Source organism: Typopeltis vanoorti, chromosome 15, assembly GCF_054136105.1.
Source record: "Typopeltis vanoorti isolate ZY-2024b chromosome 15, IOZ_Tvanoo_1.0, whole genome shotgun sequence".
NCBI classification, from domain to species: Eukaryota; Metazoa; Arthropoda; class Arachnida; order Uropygi; family Thelyphonidae; genus Typopeltis; species Typopeltis vanoorti.
Genome location: NC_143563.1, coordinates 9,292,183 through 9,312,443, shown reverse-complemented (window position 1 = coordinate 9,312,443; position 20,261 = coordinate 9,292,183). Strand labels below are relative to the sequence as shown.

The 20,261-nt window shown below is 35.2% G+C and overlaps 1 protein-coding gene across 1 annotated transcript in view; it reads right to left on the bottom strand.

The window, feature by feature from the left end:
* Window positions 1–17,630, bottom strand: part of LOC150098349 (clotting factor B-like) — a 43,060-nt gene extending 25,430 nt beyond the window's left edge. Inside the window, exons 1-2 of the mRNA XM_090405421.1 lie at window positions 16,786–17,630; window positions 751–866 (exon numbers count right to left, since the gene is read on the bottom strand). Of these exons, the coding sequence (XP_090261547.1) occupies window positions 751–866; window positions 16,786–16,855 (186 nt within the window). The 5' untranslated portion in view covers window positions 16,856–17,630. The remainder of the gene's footprint in view (window positions 1–750; window positions 867–16,785) is intronic.
* Window positions 17,631–20,261: the final 2,631 nt, after the last annotated feature.

The following is a 20,261-nucleotide window of genomic DNA, read 5'->3' as shown; positions in this document are numbered from 1 at the left end:
GTGAATAGGAGGAAGGGGGGAGATATGATTGAGACATAAAATAGTCAGGTTGATATGGAAGGTTGATATGGAAGAGATTTTTCATAGAATTAGGGGAGTAGAACAAGAGGCCATCGCTGGAAACTGTATAAGGAGGGTGTGAGCAGAGCAAGTTCCTTGCATGGAGAGTGGCATGGAAAATTAATTATTATTATTATGTGACACCACCAGGGAGCCCAAAGACTCATCGAGGGAGAGTGTGCAAAACAGTATCGAACAATTGATTCCCTTCCAACTACTAACCATGCTCAAACTTGCTTAACGTTTTGCATGAGCCATTAATAGCAGAGGAATTTAAGGCATGCTTGGACGAGCATTGCGTGCAATAGTGTGTACCTCCCACGATAAGTCTAATTCCACGGAAATCAGATGCTGATAATAATAATAATAACAATAATAAAAATTGCATCAGGACTGTAGAATATTAAGTATGAGAACAGCTTGAGAGAACTTGTTTGCAGAGCCTAGAATATAGGAGGAAAACAGGTGACATAAGTGAGACATATAAGTTGGTAAGAAGAGATTATCAGATAGATGTAACAGATACTTCAATGTCTTCAACATATTCACATGGTGGTAGAATAGGACACTGCATAAGTTCAAGATGAAGTATGATAGGTATTAGAATTTGTAGAATGAAAGGACTTTCTAAAAAAAGTCTAGCAACTGTAGAGGCATGGAAATAATAGTACTAAATAGCCCATTACTTACTACCCAAGACCATGAATTTGGAACAGCTTCTGTACCTCCTACAATCCCATATATTCCTGAACTTTTCTTTGGTTTCTGTCTGGGATCAAATTGTAAATCAGGTCTAACACCACATTCTGTAAAGAACAGAGAATACACTGTAACAAAAGTTCTGCTCTCTTTATCAAATTTTTCATGCCATGAATACTAATCATAAGTAACAGAAATTTACTCAGAATTAATTAATGAAAGTTAGTATAAGCAATGGTATTCTTGTTACGTACGTATTATTTTTATTACTAATCTAGTGTCATTTTCTGCATTCAAATTACTACAGTACAGGTCCAGTATTAATATATACACACACACACATATACACAGGTATCCCTCGATTAACGCAGTTAATTAATCCCTCGATGTTACCGCGTTAATCAAATCTAATAATCAACAGTAAAAATTACGATCCTTCCACGATTGATTACTGAATTAATGCTGCATAGGAGGAATGACATCATCATGCTCACGCTACGAGACTTGCATGTTTTTGCGTAGTAAATGTAACCCTGCGGAGCTAGCGCCGGTAAAAATTGCAGCATAGATCGCGGTGTTATGTCATGACATTTCTTAATTTTATACTTTGTGTTCTCCTACTTATATCAATGTGTAGTGTTATCACTTTAACTATATACTTCTATGGTCTATACACGCAAATATCAGAACATTGTACTCTCTCATCTACAGTAAAATCTATCCACACAATTGGCTGTTTCTTAGAATGATTAAGTATATTAAATAATTAACAAAGGGTAGACTTCTGATTAGAGTCTGATCCTCAGCAATAACGGTCTGGAGTAACCTCCTAATCAGGTTCTGGCAATATTTATTTGATCAAGCTGCACCACCCAGATCCCTAGGTTAGAAATTTCTCTTAACCAAGGAGTAACCTTCAGAAAATATACTAAGCAAATCAATCTATTAATTACTCTTTATCTCAATTTTATCTCTCTCTCTTAAAGTACTTTAGTTTGCAGTTGTGGTCTGTCATAATTCTTTCACGCTCAGATTCAGATATTAGCAAGTAGTACATTGGATTCAATTCAAGGCACAAAACAGGTTAAGATACTCAAGATACATTTATTAAATTCCTAAGATTACACATTTACAAGAATATACTCAACTGGAATAGAGATATCCTAAGTTATAAAGTTAAACATAGCAACTGTAATTCACACAACATATCCAAGCATTGGTTAATTTCACAGAACAAAATTTTGTTAGCATCTTCTAAATATCCTTACTAGTCTACACATACTCTCAAAACAATCACATCGGTAACTTTATAGATCATTATTCACAATAATTCAAACTGCAATTCATTCATATAAATACTTGAGAAATAGACTTTAGATTTAAGACACTGCTATCTAATATTCACTATAGTCCTTCCTACAAGTATAGAGTTCTAAAACATAACATCTCTTTTCTTGTACATCACAATATTACTTTCTTTCTTAAGAAAAGAATTATAAAAGGTTTTACATTACCATATTTCTGGAAACTCATTCAGTCTATCAATTTTTTCTTACTTCATCCCACGAAATGTTCAATCTTCTCCTATACGATTGACTCACAGGCTAGACTTGGACTTCATTATTCTGCCTTTCCTTCCCATCGTCGACTAGAAACAGCATGGCTCGGATCGACCGACGTGGATGTATATGGTGCCCAGCTCCTTCAATCGTGAACCGATGGCAGTGAATAGCTACACATTATTGATAAGATTCCGAACTCGAACTCACTCCGACTCCACAAGAAATTCCAAAGCACACTCAAGACATTTACTCTCAAGAGGTGTACAGGATATGATAGCACTAGATGAAAAACTTACATCATTACTAACTTCCTATCTACAATTTTCCTCGAAATCAATCTATTATCTATCAAGGCTCCAACATTGTCAGATCATATATTTATATCTTCTAAGGCACTTTTTACCATATCAATCCACCTATATCTTGGTCTTCCTCTGGGTCTTTTTCCTGGTAACCTGGCAGAGAATACTTGTTTTGCTAATCTTTCCTCTCCCATTCTGTTTAAGTGACCATACCTCCTGAGATTAGCTCTGCTAACACATTCCTAGATGCTAACAATGACAAGTTCTTTCCTAATATCCTTGTTTTTAATATGATATTGCCATTGATGCCATCTGTTCATGCCCCTAATCTTTCTCAGGACTCTCATATTTGCGGTCTCTAGTCTTTGGTCAAGTGTTTTACTTCTAACCCAGTTCTCAGATTCATAAGTTAAAACTGGGTTTGAACATGGTCTTGTATACAGCTAATTTAGTGTTTTGACTAATTTCTCTCTTATTCCATATAAATTTATTCATTTAAACAGGCTGAGGTATGATTTACATACACTGCAAGAAATAAAGGCAGATCCCGTTGTTTTTAAATTAGCGAGTGTAACTTATCAGACGTGACATAATTGCTTTCGGTTATGACAATTATTACAAGGGACACTTTACATCACCGTTAAGCAACACGCATTATTTTGCTTCACATCATTCCATTAGCAGAAATGGGGTAACAATAATTGTCAAAAAATGCATGTGAAAATCAGTGTTGAGACAGAACCCTATCAACGATATGATAATTTGCTTGAGGACTAAGTGCAATCCAATACCAATTACATTTGAAAAAATTTAAGTCCCTACAAGTGATGCAGACGAAGAGACCATTGACCTCTTCTGCAGGGATCTGAATTTAGCCAAAGATGCAATAAGAAAAGAGACATTTTGATCCTTAAGGGCGATTTTAGTGCAAAACTTGGAAAAAAGGTTGGCAAACCACAACAGTATAATCCTGGGATGTCCCGGACTTGGCACCCAAAATGAAAGAGGCGAGAGATTGATGGCTTTTTTTTGTATAGAAAAAGAGCTTATTGTCACTAACACTCTTTAAGCAGCAGTAGATCAGAAGATCACTCAAAGCAAAATTAAACCGATGTCTTATTTAGAAAAATAAGGCTGTTGAATAGAAAATTTAAATCAAAGTATTCAAGTATAGATGTTGTCAACAATTACTGATCCAATGGACATCCTTAATAGATAGGAAGACTATTGCTCAAATCTATACAAAGATATTTCCATATCATTCAACAAAGCAAACACCAGAGACTTCCATAAGGAACCTAGCATTTTAAAAGAAGAGATTGAAGAAGCTCTAAAAAAAACTCAGGAGAGGGAACACCACAGCCCAGGACCTAACTGAAGCGAATCTTTTGCATGTCTAGGATCAATAGGAATCAAAATCATAAGAAAATTTGTAATAAAATCTGGGAGACAGGAAACTGGCTTGATGATTGGGTAAAATCCATTTTATTCCCAATACACAAAAATAGGATATGACAAGGAATGCAATAATTATAGAATTATGGCCTTGATATCATGCAAACAAAATTCTTCTCAGTTTTATTAAAGAAAGACTGAAACGAGCAAAGACTTCCTGCAGAACGGACAGGTTTTAGAAAAGGATGTGGAACCAGAGATCAAATTTCTAATCCAAGTCACTTGGTTGAAAAGGCTCAAGAATTTAATATTCCCTTCTATGTGTGCCAAGGCATCTCACTATGTCAGGAGAGAGGACCTGTGCAAAATTCTAAACAAAATGCGCATCCCAGAACTCTTAATACGCCTTTTAAAACAACTGTGTGAGAGGAATCAGGCAGCAGTGAGTGAAAATGGATGGAAAAACATCTTAGTAGTTCAATGTTAAGAAACGTGTGGGAAAAGGTAGCATATACAATCTATACTGATCTATACAATCTGTGCAATACATTTTGGGAAAGGCTTAATGGACACGATAGTGGTTTATCAGTCTATGACTAAAAGATAAATCACCTTAGGTATGAGGGTGGCCTGAAAAGTTCTCAGCCTAACAATGAAAAAATGAATTCAAAATTATTTTGATTTTTCAACATAATCTCCCTTAAGACTAATACATTTATTCCAGTGAAGCTCCAGCACCATTATCCCATCCCTGTAGTGGTTCTCGGTAAGATCTGCAAAATATCCCTCTACAGCTGCAATCATCTCTTGATTCGAAGAAAAATGCTGACCAGCAAGGAAGAGTTTTAGTTTTGGGAAGAGATAGAAGTCAGAAGGAGCCAAATCTGGGGAACAGGGTGGATGTTCCAACAATGCATAGTGCAGATCCCTTAATTTTCCCATTGCCAAAACACCTTTGTGGACAGGTGCATTGTCCTGATGAAAGATGATTTTTTTTCTTCTGCTAACTAGGTCTTTTCTCACGAATTTTTTCAACTAGTCTGGTTAAAAGACTGGAATAATATTCCCCAGTTATTGTTTTATCCTTTTCAACATAATTAATAAACAAAATGCCTTTAGCATCCCAAAACACCGATGCCATGACCTTTCCTGCTCATGGCACTGACTTTGTCTTCTGTGGCACTGAACCGGCTTCTGTCCATTGTTTTGAATGCTGTTTGGATTCTTGTGTGTAACTGTGAATCTAAGTCCATAGTTATAAATCGATTCACAAAATCAGTTTTTATTCTTCTTAAAATGCTTCAAGCACTGTACAGATATTTTCATGCGAGTGTGTTTTTGATCTACTGTGAGCAAGCGTGGCACCCATCTTGCACGAAGTTTTTTCATATGCAATTCTTCATGCAAAATATATCCTACATGTTCTTTTGAAATGCTATAGTCTCAGCAATTCCATGCAGTTTGACTTGATGGTCATCCAATACCAGATCGTACACTTGATCAATGATTTCTAGTATTCCACTTTTTGAACGTCCTTCATGTGGATCATATTCAAGGCTGGTACAGCTGCACTTGAACTTGGTAGCCCATTTCTTAATCATCAAAAACGAAGGAGAAGAGTCCCATAAACTTTTATGAACTTCGAATGAATTTCTTTTGCCGTTAAACCTTCGTTTACAAAGAATTTTATCACCACACGATACTCAATTTTATCCCTTTCAAGGGATACACACAACACTTTTGCTTTAAACAGCTGTATAAAACTATTTTACCATTCTAACTATTTGATAGTATGACCTGCAATTTCACATGGATAATTATGACAGATGTACCAACTTAGAAAAAAAAAATCTTGCAGCTAGTGTTGCCATCTATGGTCGAGACCGAGAACTTATCAGACCACTCTCGTAGATAATTCACATCCTTGTCTGACCATAGATTTAACATTAAACCATCTTCCTGTACCTCCTTCAATTCTAACTGCTGACTTACAACTCAAATAAAGACTAAGCATTGCTTGATATAAAGCCCCAGTGACACCATACAACTGTAGCATTTTGAATAGCTTCTCTCTTGGCACCTTGTCATATGCTTCTATCAGTTCTACAAAACTTAAATACGGATCTTTGTTATATTCAAATGATTTCTCAACTATTTGTCATACAGTGAAAATCTGATTCCGACAGCCTCTATTTGGCCTGATTCACCAAGCTTCCCTTCCACAATCATTCTCAAGTATACTGGCATTAATCTTACCAGGAACACTCAGTACAGAAATACCTCCGTAATTCTCACATTCAGTTTTATTTCCCTTTTTTATATATGGGTACTATGAGAGCTCTACTGCAATCATCTGGAATACGCATCCCTGCATCTAGGCCCTCTGAACTATGCAGTGCAGCCACTGTAAGACTTTTATACCTCCATACTTGCCCGTAATAATAATAATAATAATAATAATAAATGCTCAACTCCAGGGAGTCGACAGACTCATCGAGGGAGGCCCTAACATCATGTCAAGAACAACTATTCGACATTCGCCCAGTATCTATCATACCTCGCCTTATTCACAGTCATGGTACCCATAACAGCTTATTCCACTCATTCACTACTCTCCAAGTAAAAAAACCTAGCTCTAACACCCTTGCTAACCACACTCTTACCAAGCTTCCATGGATGGCCCCTAGTCCTCCTCCTACCAGTCCTATTCTCAAAAATATCTTCTGAATTAATCTTATAGAAACCCTTCAGTAATTTGAATGTCTCAATCATATCACCACTTTTCTGCCTATCAACCAATTTCTGCAACCCACAAATCTTCAACCTATTCTCATAAGGTTCATTCCATAGACCTGCTATCATCTTGGTCACTCATCTCTGGATCCCTCTACCTCCTCCCCATCAAGAAGAAACCCTGGCACCCATAAATTTAGATAGAGCAAGCTTAGGGCGCCAGGGTTACAAGGCTCGATACAGAGGAACGATAATGTGTTTCTCTCTGTTTGTTTTAAAGTATTTTTCAGCCAAGTGGTTTGATGAGCTGATTTAACCACTGTTGCAATGTTCCCCCTAAACTTCAGCTCCCTATCCACCAACACTCCCAAATCTCTATCTTCATCAATCTCCTGTAATATGGTTCCACCAATGTGATATACTGCTGCTAATCTTTTCACCCCAAAATGCATAACCTTACACTTTGCCACATTAAAATGACATCCATTTTTCCTAGTCCAGTCCTCCAAACTATCCAAATCATGTTACAAAATTTTGACATCCTGTGTACTCACTATTACTCTACCTAACTTTGCATCATCAGCAAATAAGTGAACACTTCCTCTCAGATCCTTTCCTATATCGTAAATGAACAAATTGAAAAGTAATGGTACAAGAACAAAACCCTGTAGCACACCACTAGTCACAGGCTGTCTTTTAGACTCTAGCTGTGAATAAACCACTCTCTGATATCTCTCCATCAACCACCCTCCTATCCATTTCACCAACCCTATATCCATCCCCATATGCTGCAGTTTACTGATTAGAATCCCATGTGGTAGCCTGTCAAAGGCCTTGGCAAGGTCCAGTAGAATCACTGTTGAACCATTACCCTTATCCAGTTCAGCCGTCACTGTTATAAAACATGAGTAAGTTACTGAGGTATGATTTTCCCTTCACAAAACCATGTTGTCTCCTATACAGTATCTATCATCTATCCAATTTTCATTTTTCATCTATCCAATCCTATATTTTTCTCTCGATTAATTTCTCCAAGACCTTGATGACGATTCCTGATATGCAAATCAGTCGGTAATTTACAATAGTAGTCTTGGAACCTCCTTTATGCAGTGGAACTATTTTCCCCTCTTTCCACCCCGAGACTCAAATTAAACAAAATGGTCAAGGGCACTGAAAATTCTTTAGCAGCTTCACGTATGACACGAGCTGGAATACCATCCAATCTCACAGATGTATTGACATTGAGGTTTTGTAATAGACTATTCACCTCCACTTCATTCACAACAATTCCAAATAATCTATTGGTTCATTCATTCCTGCAATGTCAGGAATGAATGAATCACCACCTGGATGATATACTCTTGCAAAGTGCTCGCTCAGTAATTCAACTATATCAACTGATTCAGTTACCTCCCTACCATCGGCATTCTTCAAAATCATTCTACCATATAGATTTTTTCTTTTACTTGCAACATATCAATAAAAAAATTCTTTGGGATTCTCTTTAGCCTGCATGGCTAATATTCTTTCATAATCCGTTTTTGCTTTTCTTACCACACTCGTTACCCATCTGGCCTGCGCTTTATACCTTTCGTGTGCCTGCAGGTCACCTTTCTCCTTAAATTCCCTCCATAGTTGTTTCTTTTTTTACAGCTCAAGATTAATGGTGTTATTCATCCATTTAAACCCAACTTGATTTATTATTTGGACTCTAGGTATACAGTCAGCCATTGCCATATGCAAAAAATTCTTAACTGTTTCCCATGCACTATCAACATCTAGCCCTTGCAGTTTTACATGCCATGGCACTGAACCAATCAAACTCCTAAGCTTGCCATACTTACCAGCCCAATAATTCCACATGTACCCTGTCTCAATTGTAAATCCCACACCTTTGGCCACCACCCAAATCAAGACTCTATGATCACTCTCACCAATTGGTGGCAACGTGTTCATATTCGTTACAGTCAAATTCTCAGATGCAATTACTAGGTCAAGCACTCTCTGACCCCTAGTATTTTCCATTACATGCTGTTGCAGATAGTTATCCCTTAATAACTGCATAAAATCCAATTCCTTCTTCCCATGTGTCCTCTCCTTCTTCCAATCAATGTTACTACAGTTGAAATCTCCCATAATAATTACCCTCCTTTCACTCATTTCTGATTGAATATCAACTGCAGCTGCCTTTCCACATTTCAGTCTTTTGAGGGCTTTTTCTACTTCAGGTATGGATAGGTATTCCTGATTGCATGCCGGGTCAGTGCTTTTTATCATTGTGCTATCATCACTGCTAGTTTCATTTAGCAATTTTTCAAAGTAATTACTCCATACTTCAAGGATATCTTTTTCTCCAGTTTTCATATCACATTTATCATCTCTAATTCCTTTTACAGTACTCTTTCCTCTATTTCTGAGCTTCTTCAACAACCTCCAGAATATCTTGCCACTTTCGTGATATTTATTTTCTATGTTCTTAGCGAAGTCTTCCCATCGTGACTTTTGCTTAGCTAGTTTTACACAGTGTTCAGCTTTCTTAGATTTGTCTGTGTATTCTCTAAGAGCACAAGCTGACTTGTTTGCCAGGATCTTTTGATATGCTTTAATAAATCTTCACTGGTTTTTACAGATGTTATACAGATCATATTTCATGTTGGATTACACTACTAACTTAGATTGTTCTCAATGCAATATTCTATCTAATTAGATTAAGCTTGTCAGTCTTGTAATTTGCATTATTGATCTTTAATCTATTTAAATGTTAGATGTCCTCCTTTTTTCTAGTCTGTTGATACAGCAAATGGGTCAGTGAAATCATAAATTATTATTCTATGCACTTTATATCTTTCTACAAACTTCCATCAAATCATGATCATCATCACTGCCCATAGGTCCAATGCCCGTTGGTGCCTGATGTTTGTTTCACAATTCTCTCTGTAAAATGTCAGGTGACTCAAATCCTTCATACTCTTTCCACACCACTGTTTCACATCATTTATCCACTCTTGCTATCCTCTTCTATTTTTACCATCTACAGTACCAAGCATCAAGATTTTGATCTTTCTACTGTTATCCATTTTACAGATATGTCCAAAAAAACTTTAGTTTCCTTTGAAATATTTTCTGCATTAGATTTTCTTTTGCAGTTTACTTTGCGATACATTTTTTCATCTGTCTTTTTGCACTTCTCCAATTCATTAAATCTTTCTATAACATGTTTTTTTCAATATTTGTTTCACAGAGTCTTTGAGCATTTCTAATCTCGCAGCCATAGACAGCTCTTGGGAATACACGTTTCCAGCAGTCTCAGCTTTATGGGGAGGCTCACTGATTTACTTTCATATCTTGTCCATTGCAGTAGGTTTACTTTGGCTTTTGTTATCTAAGATCTTATCTCTTTCTTACAGTCTAAATCATGTGTCATGTTGATGACTAGGTTTGTAAAGTTCCTAACCTCTTCCAGCTGTTGTCTCTTAACCTTTATTTGCTTTTTCATCCTCTTCTTAATGAATGTCATTGTTTTATCGATTGTTCATTTTCATTCCACGTTGCTTTCTTTCTTCACTTCGCTTCAGCACTGTTGGATTCTGAATGAAGAGAAATTAAAGTTATTGATATTTCTTTCAGAATCCAACATAATCTTTCATATCATAAGCAAGACTTGTAAATATTGTTTGTCTCTTGCTTAAACTGTATTACTCATATAATTGCCCTGAAATTTCTTTATTATTAAATGAAGGCATGATCTTAAATAACTATAATAATTATTTTATTTTTCATTACTGTATGTAAAGGTATAATCTTATGTAATGCTTCTGTTTATGTTTTGTTTTGGCTGTTGTCATGGAGACAGAGTTAAATTTAGATAGCACAAGCTTAGAACATGAGCTACAGTATTGGAAGCAAAGAATTAATATGAGCTGAGATTTTGGCGGGAAGAAGAGTGGAGGTATATAAGCAGAAAGCGAAAGTATACAGAAGGGGCAGAACCACTCACGACAGTGCAGAGAACAGGGAAGGAGTGAGCACTCAGGACATTTTGCATAGACTAATCTGAATATAGGGGGCGCAGTATAAATATAAATTTCTCTATTTTTTTGATTAGTAATCAACCAACAATTAATTTAAGTAAGAATAGCATTCTAACAACATGGCAGATTCAAAGCTAGGAAGGATGTAGGATGTATAAAGGATGTAATACACGATCCAACAATGTTGCTTCCTTTCTTCACTTTGCTTCAGCACTGTTCTTTCGAGTTCCTCTTCAATAATGATTATGTTAAATATTATGTAATCACAAATAGTCTATTTTTGTACTTTGAATTGAAATTCTCCTTACATTAACTTTTATGATATCCACTGTTCTTTCCAAAAGCATGATAAGCATGCTTGGGGATATCGGGGTCTCCTTGTCTTGTGCCTCTTGGTGTCCAGAACAATCTTCCTATTTCTCCAGTTTCTTGCAGCAGCTGCTCAATTGTCATTGATGTTCTGCAAGAGACATACCAGGTTCCTATTCACTCCATAAGATTTGACTAATATTTGGTGCACAGTACTTTTGTCTCTTCTGAATCCTGTTTGCTCATCTTCCAGATTTTCTTCCATTAGTTTCCCTATTCTTTCTTCTAATATTATAAGTATTTTTCCCATGTGGCTCACAGATCTATCATTCTGTAATTATCATCAAATGTCCCACATACTAGTCAGAAAAATTTTGGAATGATATAATTCTGAATATTATAAATACATTTATGAGATACAAGGAAGTGATTTTTAAAATGATTGGTGCATTCAGGACATGGTCTTCCACCAAGATTTTCATATGTAGCAGTGCTTAATGGTCAAAGCTGTATAACTGAGAGGATACCTCAACATAGGCTTTAAAAGATGGGCTGGCAATTTGGGATTTAGCCGACCAAATTGTATTCTTATTGGTTTTAACCACAATATAAAATGATGGTACAACATGACAGAATTTAATGCTGGCTGGGGCACTGCCAGGTTAAACAAGGCCGCGTCCCCCAAGTTGTTGTCACCAGGGAACCAGTGCGAACAGCGAAAAGTCAGGTACTGGAACAAATCCTAAAACACACTGCAACTCAACATCACCAGAGTTCAAGATTGGTACTATCAACATAAGAAGCCTGAATGGCAAAGAAATGAAGCTAGCTGAGGAATTGGATAAGTACCAGATTGACATAATAGGGATGACTAAAACAAAAACAACAAAAATTGGTGAGATCTTTCTGAGCAATAAATACAAAATGTTATATTCAGGCAATGACAATCTAGGAAAAGAAGGAGTAGCCATAGTATTAAGCACTAAATACGAGGAGAATCTTCTTGAATGGCAGGCAGTCTCAAGTAGAGTGATATGGGGAAATATCAGAATTTGGAACTGGACAATGAGACTTATTTGTGCCTATGGTCCCACAGAAGGTTCTAATAAGGTAAAAGTAGAGGAATTTTTTGAATCTTTAGAGAAAGCAAGTGACACAATGAAAAAGGAAAAGTTGGTCCTTGTTAGGGATCTACATAGCAGAGTAGGAGATGATTGTCAGACACAAAAATATTTTGGGAAAATTTGGAGAAATGAGCAAAGCTAATGATAATGGCAAATACCTGTTGGAGTTCTGCTCAGGACATGGACTGGTTATTATTAACACAATGTTTGAACATAAAAATGTGCACGAATTCACATGGAGAGAGGAGGCAAGGAATAAGAAAAGTCTCATGGAATATGTTATTGTTGATAGTGATGTTTTCTCCCTGGTGCAGGACACTAGAGTGTACAGGATTTGAAACTGGAAGTGATCACCATTTAGTTTTGAGAAGAATAAAATTGAATTTCATATTGAAAAGAAAAACATGTATGCAAGTTTTTAAAGCGAATAAAAGTTGAGCAGCTCTTAGATGTGAACTGTAGACTAAAATACACAAACATTATTCAAGAAAAAAAAGGACAGTTCGAGAAAAAGAAGCAAACCTTGGAAATTTAGGGGCAAGCTCCTACGAAAACATTGATTGATTTAGCCAGAGACGCATGTGGTGAGGTTGTCTGCAAGACTATTCAAAACACTAGTTGTATAGTGTCAATGGGGCATTATATCAAGCAGTACTTTGTCTTTATTTGAGTTGTAAGTCAGCAGTTAGAATTGAAGGAAGTATGGGAAGATGGTCTGAAATTAAATCTGGTGTCAGATAAGGATGTACATTATCCCCTCTGTTATTATCTATATGGATCACATTATGAAGGAAAGTAGTATTAAACCTGATATCAAAATTGGAGATGTTAATCTCAGCTCTTTGCTTTATGCAGAGATTATGTTATATTTCTAAATAATTCGCTACAAGTCTGCGAGATTCCCTGACTAAAATGAATAACTGTTGTAATAGATATGGTATGAAGGTCAGCAATAACAAGACAAAGATGATAAAAATAGGCAAAAGCATTGATAATATCAACTGCATTCTGAATAGAGAACCTATAGAACAAGTAAAAAATTTCAGCTACTTAGGCACAATTTTTAATGAAGATGGTAAATTAAATATGGAAATAGACAACAGAATCAACAAAGCTGGTATGGTAGGAAGTGAACTGAATAAATTCATATGGAATAAGAGAGAAGCCTAGACAGTGTTCGAACCAATTTTAACTTATGGATCTGAAAACTGGGATAGAAATAAAATACCTGACCATAGACTAGAAAACACAGATATGAGTCCTGAGAAAGATTAGGAGCATGAACAGATGGCATCAATGGCTATATCATATTAAAAATTAGGATATTAGGAAAGAATTTGACATTGTTAGCAGAGCTAATATCAGGTGGTATGGTCACTTATACAGAATAGGAACAAGTGTTCTCTGCCGCAGGAAAACGACTTAGAGGAAGACCAAGATATAGGTGGATTGATAGAGTAAAAAAATTTTTCTTTAGAAGATAGAAATATAAGATCTAATAATATTGGAGTCTTGACAGGTAACTGATTGATTTGAAGGAAAATTGTAGATAGGAAGTTAGTAATGATGTAAGTGCTTCATGTAGTACTATCATATTTGGTACATCGCTTGAGGGTATATATGCCAGGAATTTGATTATGATGCATATGTATTTTCTACACAAAGGATGCATTTTTCTCTCAGTGTAAAAAAATAAATAATAGTATAAAATAAGTAAATAAAAATCTAAAAGAAATCAATGAAAAAAAACAAACAAACGAGGATCCATCTATAGCATTAAAGAGAGGAGGGCGAAGATCATGTATAAGTATTGAATAAATAAATAACTAAGTCATTTATTTGATGTGAAAAAGTATGAAATGGCATATTACTGAAAAGGAAACATAACAGAATTGAGGCTCAGCATCAAAAAACTGAAGAACAGCAATAAAGAGATAGCTGCAAGATGGAACCGAAAAAGAGAGAGATATGCTATAGCAAAAAATAATTGAAAAATTTTACTCAGTATTATATTATGATGAACCAATGAAGAAAAAATGAAAACATTAGTTCATTGCTATTATAATAAGTTATAATCTTTAAGAGACATATGTTATTTCCTTGAAGATACAAAAAAATAACTCTTAGATAATTATCACATTACATATATGTATCCGAACCTTACAACAAACAAAAACCTCATTTAAAAATTATAAATGGGAGATTAATGCCAGAATTGGTACACAACTAGCTGACGAGAGATGTATGGAAAATTTTGGATATGGCAAGAGAGATGATAACAAAGCAAGCCTAACAGACTCTGCAGAAAAAGAAAACCTGAATTCTTTTTTTAAAGAAAAAACACACAGGAAGCAGACATAAAAAATTAGTGAAACTGACTATCTTCAGCAACAAGAAAATGTCTTTCAGGAACACACACTGGAAATTACCATCATTGCCAAAAAGAAAGAAGAAAAATGTATCGAAGATCAAAGCAAAACATCAATGTATACAGACTAACAGATTTAAAAATCTTAATACAGATGACAATGTTGATCCATCAGAAAATAATGACATTACTAAAAATCTTTTGTAATGCTCACTTGAAATAGCTGGTAACAGAAATAAGAGAACAGAATCAAGACAAAATTTCCAAAGAAATAAAATAGCTTGTGAAGAAATGAAACAGATAATAATCCACTGATAAATACATTGAAGTCTGAAAAAAGAGTTAGAAAATGTATCAAGGAAGAAATAAGAAATTCAATTGTTAACTCATACAACAACATTGTTTGTTGTATGAGTTGAGTTTACCATCTGGAAGATGAATGCCTGAAGACAACCAATGCATCAAAAAGGCAAACAACAATTGATGAACAGCAATAAAGAGATTGTTGCGTCAAACTACAAGATGGGACCATAACCAGAGATAGATATACTATAGCAAAAAACTGAAGAAGTTTACTCAATATTGTATTATTATGATGAAGCAAATAAAGAAAACCACAACTACAAAATAATTGAAGTGGCACAAATTTCCAGAAGTTGTAGAGCATTCAAAGCTGCAGGAATTCAGAGAAATCTTGGCTCATCGGCTGTGTGCAACACTAGACTGCACAACCAAAAGAAATCAGCAAGCTTTCAAAGTGATTTTAGCATAACAGACCATATTCAAGCTGTATAACAGATAGTTAAATGGTGTAATGAATAGCCACTACAATTATGTCTTGGTTTTATTGATTATGAAATGCATTTGATTCTGTAAAAACTTGTATAATACTTAAAGCACTACAAAACCAATAAGGGGAGGAGCCATATGTAAAATCCGCTAAATCAGCATACAACAATTCATTTTAATGAAAACTTATCCACAGTGGAAATACAAAAGGTATAAGACATGATGACAAAAAATTTCCAAAGTTGTTTGTAGCATGCCTAGAAGAAATGTTCAAACTTATTGATTGCGTGGGGGAGGTCTGGAGGTATGTGGAAGATATTTAAGTCATTTAAAGATGACTCCATATCACTGAAGATATGTGCAACTGAAGTAAAGATAATTATATCACATTCACAGTTATCTTTACTTCAATTGTCCATGAATTACCGATTCATAGCTTTGAACTCCAAATTGCTAGCAAAACAGCAGGTTTAAAGATAAACCTAAAGAAGAACCAAGTTATGTTCAGCAGATATGTACAGCCAGAAATAATAAAAATTAATAATGATGAAACTGAATTTATTGATCATTACATCCCTAGTACAACAGGTATTAATATATCAAAAGATCATGATAGAAATTAAAGGAACATACAATGCTTAGGTGGAAAAGCATTTGGAAAACTACAGTATATTCAAAAGGCAATTACCATTATGCTAGAAAAGGAAAGTTTTTACCTATGTATTTTTCCTATATTGACATATGGCTGTGAAACATGGACACTAAATGCAAAGGAAATTCAAAAATTAAGAACATAAGTTAGTATAGAAAGAAGTATGCTTGGATGAAATATAATGGATGAAATAAATATTGAACTGGATTGCAAGGGAGGAAATATGACAATGACACTTCCCAAAATCACAGTGGATTGATGACATCAGATTTATAGGAGTGACATGGGGAATTAAAGCCGACAATGGCTCATGATGATGATGATGACTGACACACAAACACTTTTAACATATATGTATATCTTTTAAGTTTTTTCATGTCAGAGATCCCAACAACTGCACAAATAAAAAGGATCTATCAAATAGTTTCTTGATAAATTGACAAACAATTCTCTATTTCACAGCAAGATCTTTTTACTATACTTAACAAGCCAAGGATTCATAATAACCATTCCTGAAAATTATGAACAGTACTAGTTTTGTATTCATCTTTGAAATCAATACTTATTCATAATAGTGTGGTTGAAATGTGAGAAAGTGTGATGAGATTTGAATGATATCTACTGTTTTAAGAATTAGTTAAATACCAGAGTTGGAACCATTATGTTCACAAAACCTAAAATAGCGATTGTGATTAAACTTTCGGAAAAAAATATTAATTAAAAATTCTATAAATTTTACAAATGTATGTAATATAACATACCTGTATTGTTTTGAATCTTGCTTTTGGGGATCAATGGAAAATTAATGGGACAATGAGGGATCGTCTGCATCTACATCCTTCTTCACGCCAAAGAAAATAAATTGTTCAAACACAGATGAACAAGTTGTTATCCCCATTTGCTTGTAAATTTTCTTGTAGCAATTAATGCAATCATCGACTGCCATGTTCACTTGCGTACTGCGCTCTCTATTTGGATCAACTTCCGTAAAAATTTCCATCGCTTCTTCGATAAGCTGAAAAGCTTTAGACAATCGTTCTATAACAGTCTGCTTCTCTTCTACAGTTAATTTTCCATCCACTTCATTATCGGAATTCGCTGCTTCACTCGTCAGTTTGATGTTTAGCAAATTGCTACGCCTTTTAAAGCGTTCGAACCAACCACGACTTGCACTAAAACTTTCAGGCTGAGAACTTTCACCTTCCTCTTTTTTGAAGTCTTCATACAAGCTTTTAGCTTTTTCCTGAATAGCTGTCATAGTCAGAGGCACGTTAAGGTGATTTTGTTCTTCGATCCAAACAGCTAAGAATCTTTCCATATTTTCCATACTACTACTTCTGGTGCGAGTTATTCTAGTAGCACTTAAAGGTGTCATATTTTGCACACTCTCAGTAATTTTGTCAGCATTATTACGAATTGTTCTGATCGTCGAGTGAGGTAGGCCAAGGGCCCTAGCGATATCAGCAGCTCGTTCGCCAACCTCAACACGCTTTATAACTTCTAATTTTTTCTCCAAAGTAATAATTTTCCTTCTTTTCTTAATGCTAAATTTACTTCTATTGCTTAATGAACGTTTCTGACTCATATCTGAATTACAACTGAATCACAAAATATAACGCAATTACCAACCACACTACAAAAAACCAAACCTAACATGGATACTGCGTAGGAATACACTTTTCAACAAGCACAGCTTTGTGCGATGCAAAGTAGTAACCAATGACCATTTGAAAAAGAGTTCGGTGTTTTCAGTAATTCAGCCTTCTTTTTGTGCAACTGCCAAACTATTACTACCGGGAAAACAAATCGATCGAAACTCAAAATTAAATACTTTTTAAATTATATTATAATAAATATGTTATAATAAATGAACATGCAGCGACGTCTGTAGACATCGCTGGATGTTTATGTGAAACAGAAAAACCCAGTGAAATCCATAGGTTTTTATTTCATTTTTTATTTTTTCATCATCATAATCTAATTCCTGCCATGTACCCTCAAGAGGCGTACAGGATATGATAGTACTACATGAAAAATTCCCGTCATTACTAACTTCCTAACTACAATTTTCCTCCAGATCAGTCTGTTACTTGTCAAGAATCCAACATTATCAGATCTTATATTTCTATCGTCTAAGGCACTTTGTACCGTATCAATCCACCTATATCTTGGTCTTCCTCTGGGTCGTTTTCCCAGAGGAAGACCAAGTGTTCTCTGCCAACTTGGCAGAGAACACTTGTTTTGCTAATCTTTCTTCGCCCATTCCATTTAAGTGACCATACCTCCTGAGATTAGCTCTGCTAATGCATTCCTGGATGCTGACGATGTCAAGTTCTTTCCCAATATAATCGTTTTTAATATGATATTGCCATTGATGCCATCTGTTCATGCCCCTGATCTTTCTCAGAACTCTCATATCTGCGGTCTCTAGTCTTTGGTCAAGTGTTTTACTTCTGACCCAGCTCTCAGATCCATAAGTTAAAACTGGTTTGAACAGTGTTCAAACCAGTTTTAACTTATTTTTAATTTATATTGTATACAGCTAATTTAGTGTTCCGACTAAGTACTCTCTTATTCCGTATGAATTTATTCAATTGACTTCCTACCATACCAGCTTTGTTGATTCTGTTGTCTATTTCCATTTTTAATTTGCCATCTTCACTAAAAATTGTGCCCGAGTAGCTGAAATGTTTTAATTGTTCCACAGGTTCCCGTTCACAAGACAACTGACATTTTCAATGATTCTGCCTATTTTCATTGTCTGTCTTTTTATTGCTGACCTTCATACCATATCTATTACAAGTTATTCAATTTAGTCAGAGATTTTTTATTTTTTATATGTGTTTATTAGGCAGGCTGACCATATTTCCTTAAGACAAAAACGAGACATTGGGATGGCAAAAACGGGACAGGGGGACTGTATTTCTCCACAATCGTACCATGAATATTTCTTCGATAAGTTATCTTACAGCAAATTTTGGTCTTTCAACAGGTTACCATAAAACTTCTCACACTCCATCTCACAATTTTGTCTTACAACTAACATAGCCCTCATTGTCTCAAGGTTTCTCCTTTGACCACATACTGTTCATAACAGAAAATATTCTCTCAACAGGTTCTGGTGTTCCTGGAAGACAAAGAATAAATTCTACAATATTACAAAAGTCTTGAAAGACAAGGCGCTTTTCGCTCATTTAAAAAAAAAAAAACTGTACCCATCTATCAGATAAAGGAATGTTTTCTTATTCCATGTATCAAACTGCCTCAGAATTATAGATTTTATGAAGGTCCACTCAGGGGTGTAGTGCTAAAAGAAATAGTGCCAGGGCTCTACATTGCAAACTAAAATTCAGAGTACGAAATGCGGCATCATCATCATCATCATCATTATTATTATTATTATTATTATTATTATTATTATTATTATTATTATTATTATTATTATTTGGACTTCACTTCAATGCCGATCAAAGTTGGAATAGCCATACAAACTACCTACATACCAAGCTTAGGATAATAGCAAGCAAACTATACAGATTAAAAGACATTGCCCCAACCCACATAAAAGTACTAATCTATAAAGCATTATGTGAAAACATTTTAAGATATGCAATCACATCATACGCATTCTGCGCAGACTACAGACTTAACAGACTACAATGGTTGCAAGATAAAATGATAAAACTGATATTCTGGGAACAACCAACTCTTATGCAGGAAGCATGGACAAAACACAAAATATTTAAGGTGAAACACTTACGCCACTACACAGTCATGTTAAAACACTACTACAGCCCAACATATAGAGTAACCAGAACAACATATCAAATAACAAGACCACAATCAACAAACTACATAACATATAAGTACGACAATCACTACGGCAAAGCCACCCGAAACTTCTACGTACCTGACATGATAAACAAACTGCCGTTAGACAACAGAAACCTAGGAACATACAGAGAGATGAAACAGGCACTATATAAATATTATAGCGAGAAATGAAAATTAGAGCGATTCCTGTTTCTCTCTCCCCCACAACACATGCACACACACACAAACCTATGACACCCCCCTCTCAAAAACTATCACTTCAAGAACACAAAGAAACAAACACACCATGTCTAAATCCAACCCTATTTGCACAAAAAAAAAAGAAAAAAAGAAAAAAAAAGTTAAACTGTAATAGCAGTCGAAGTCTTCCAAGCACGTACCAACAAACAGTAAAATCAACACC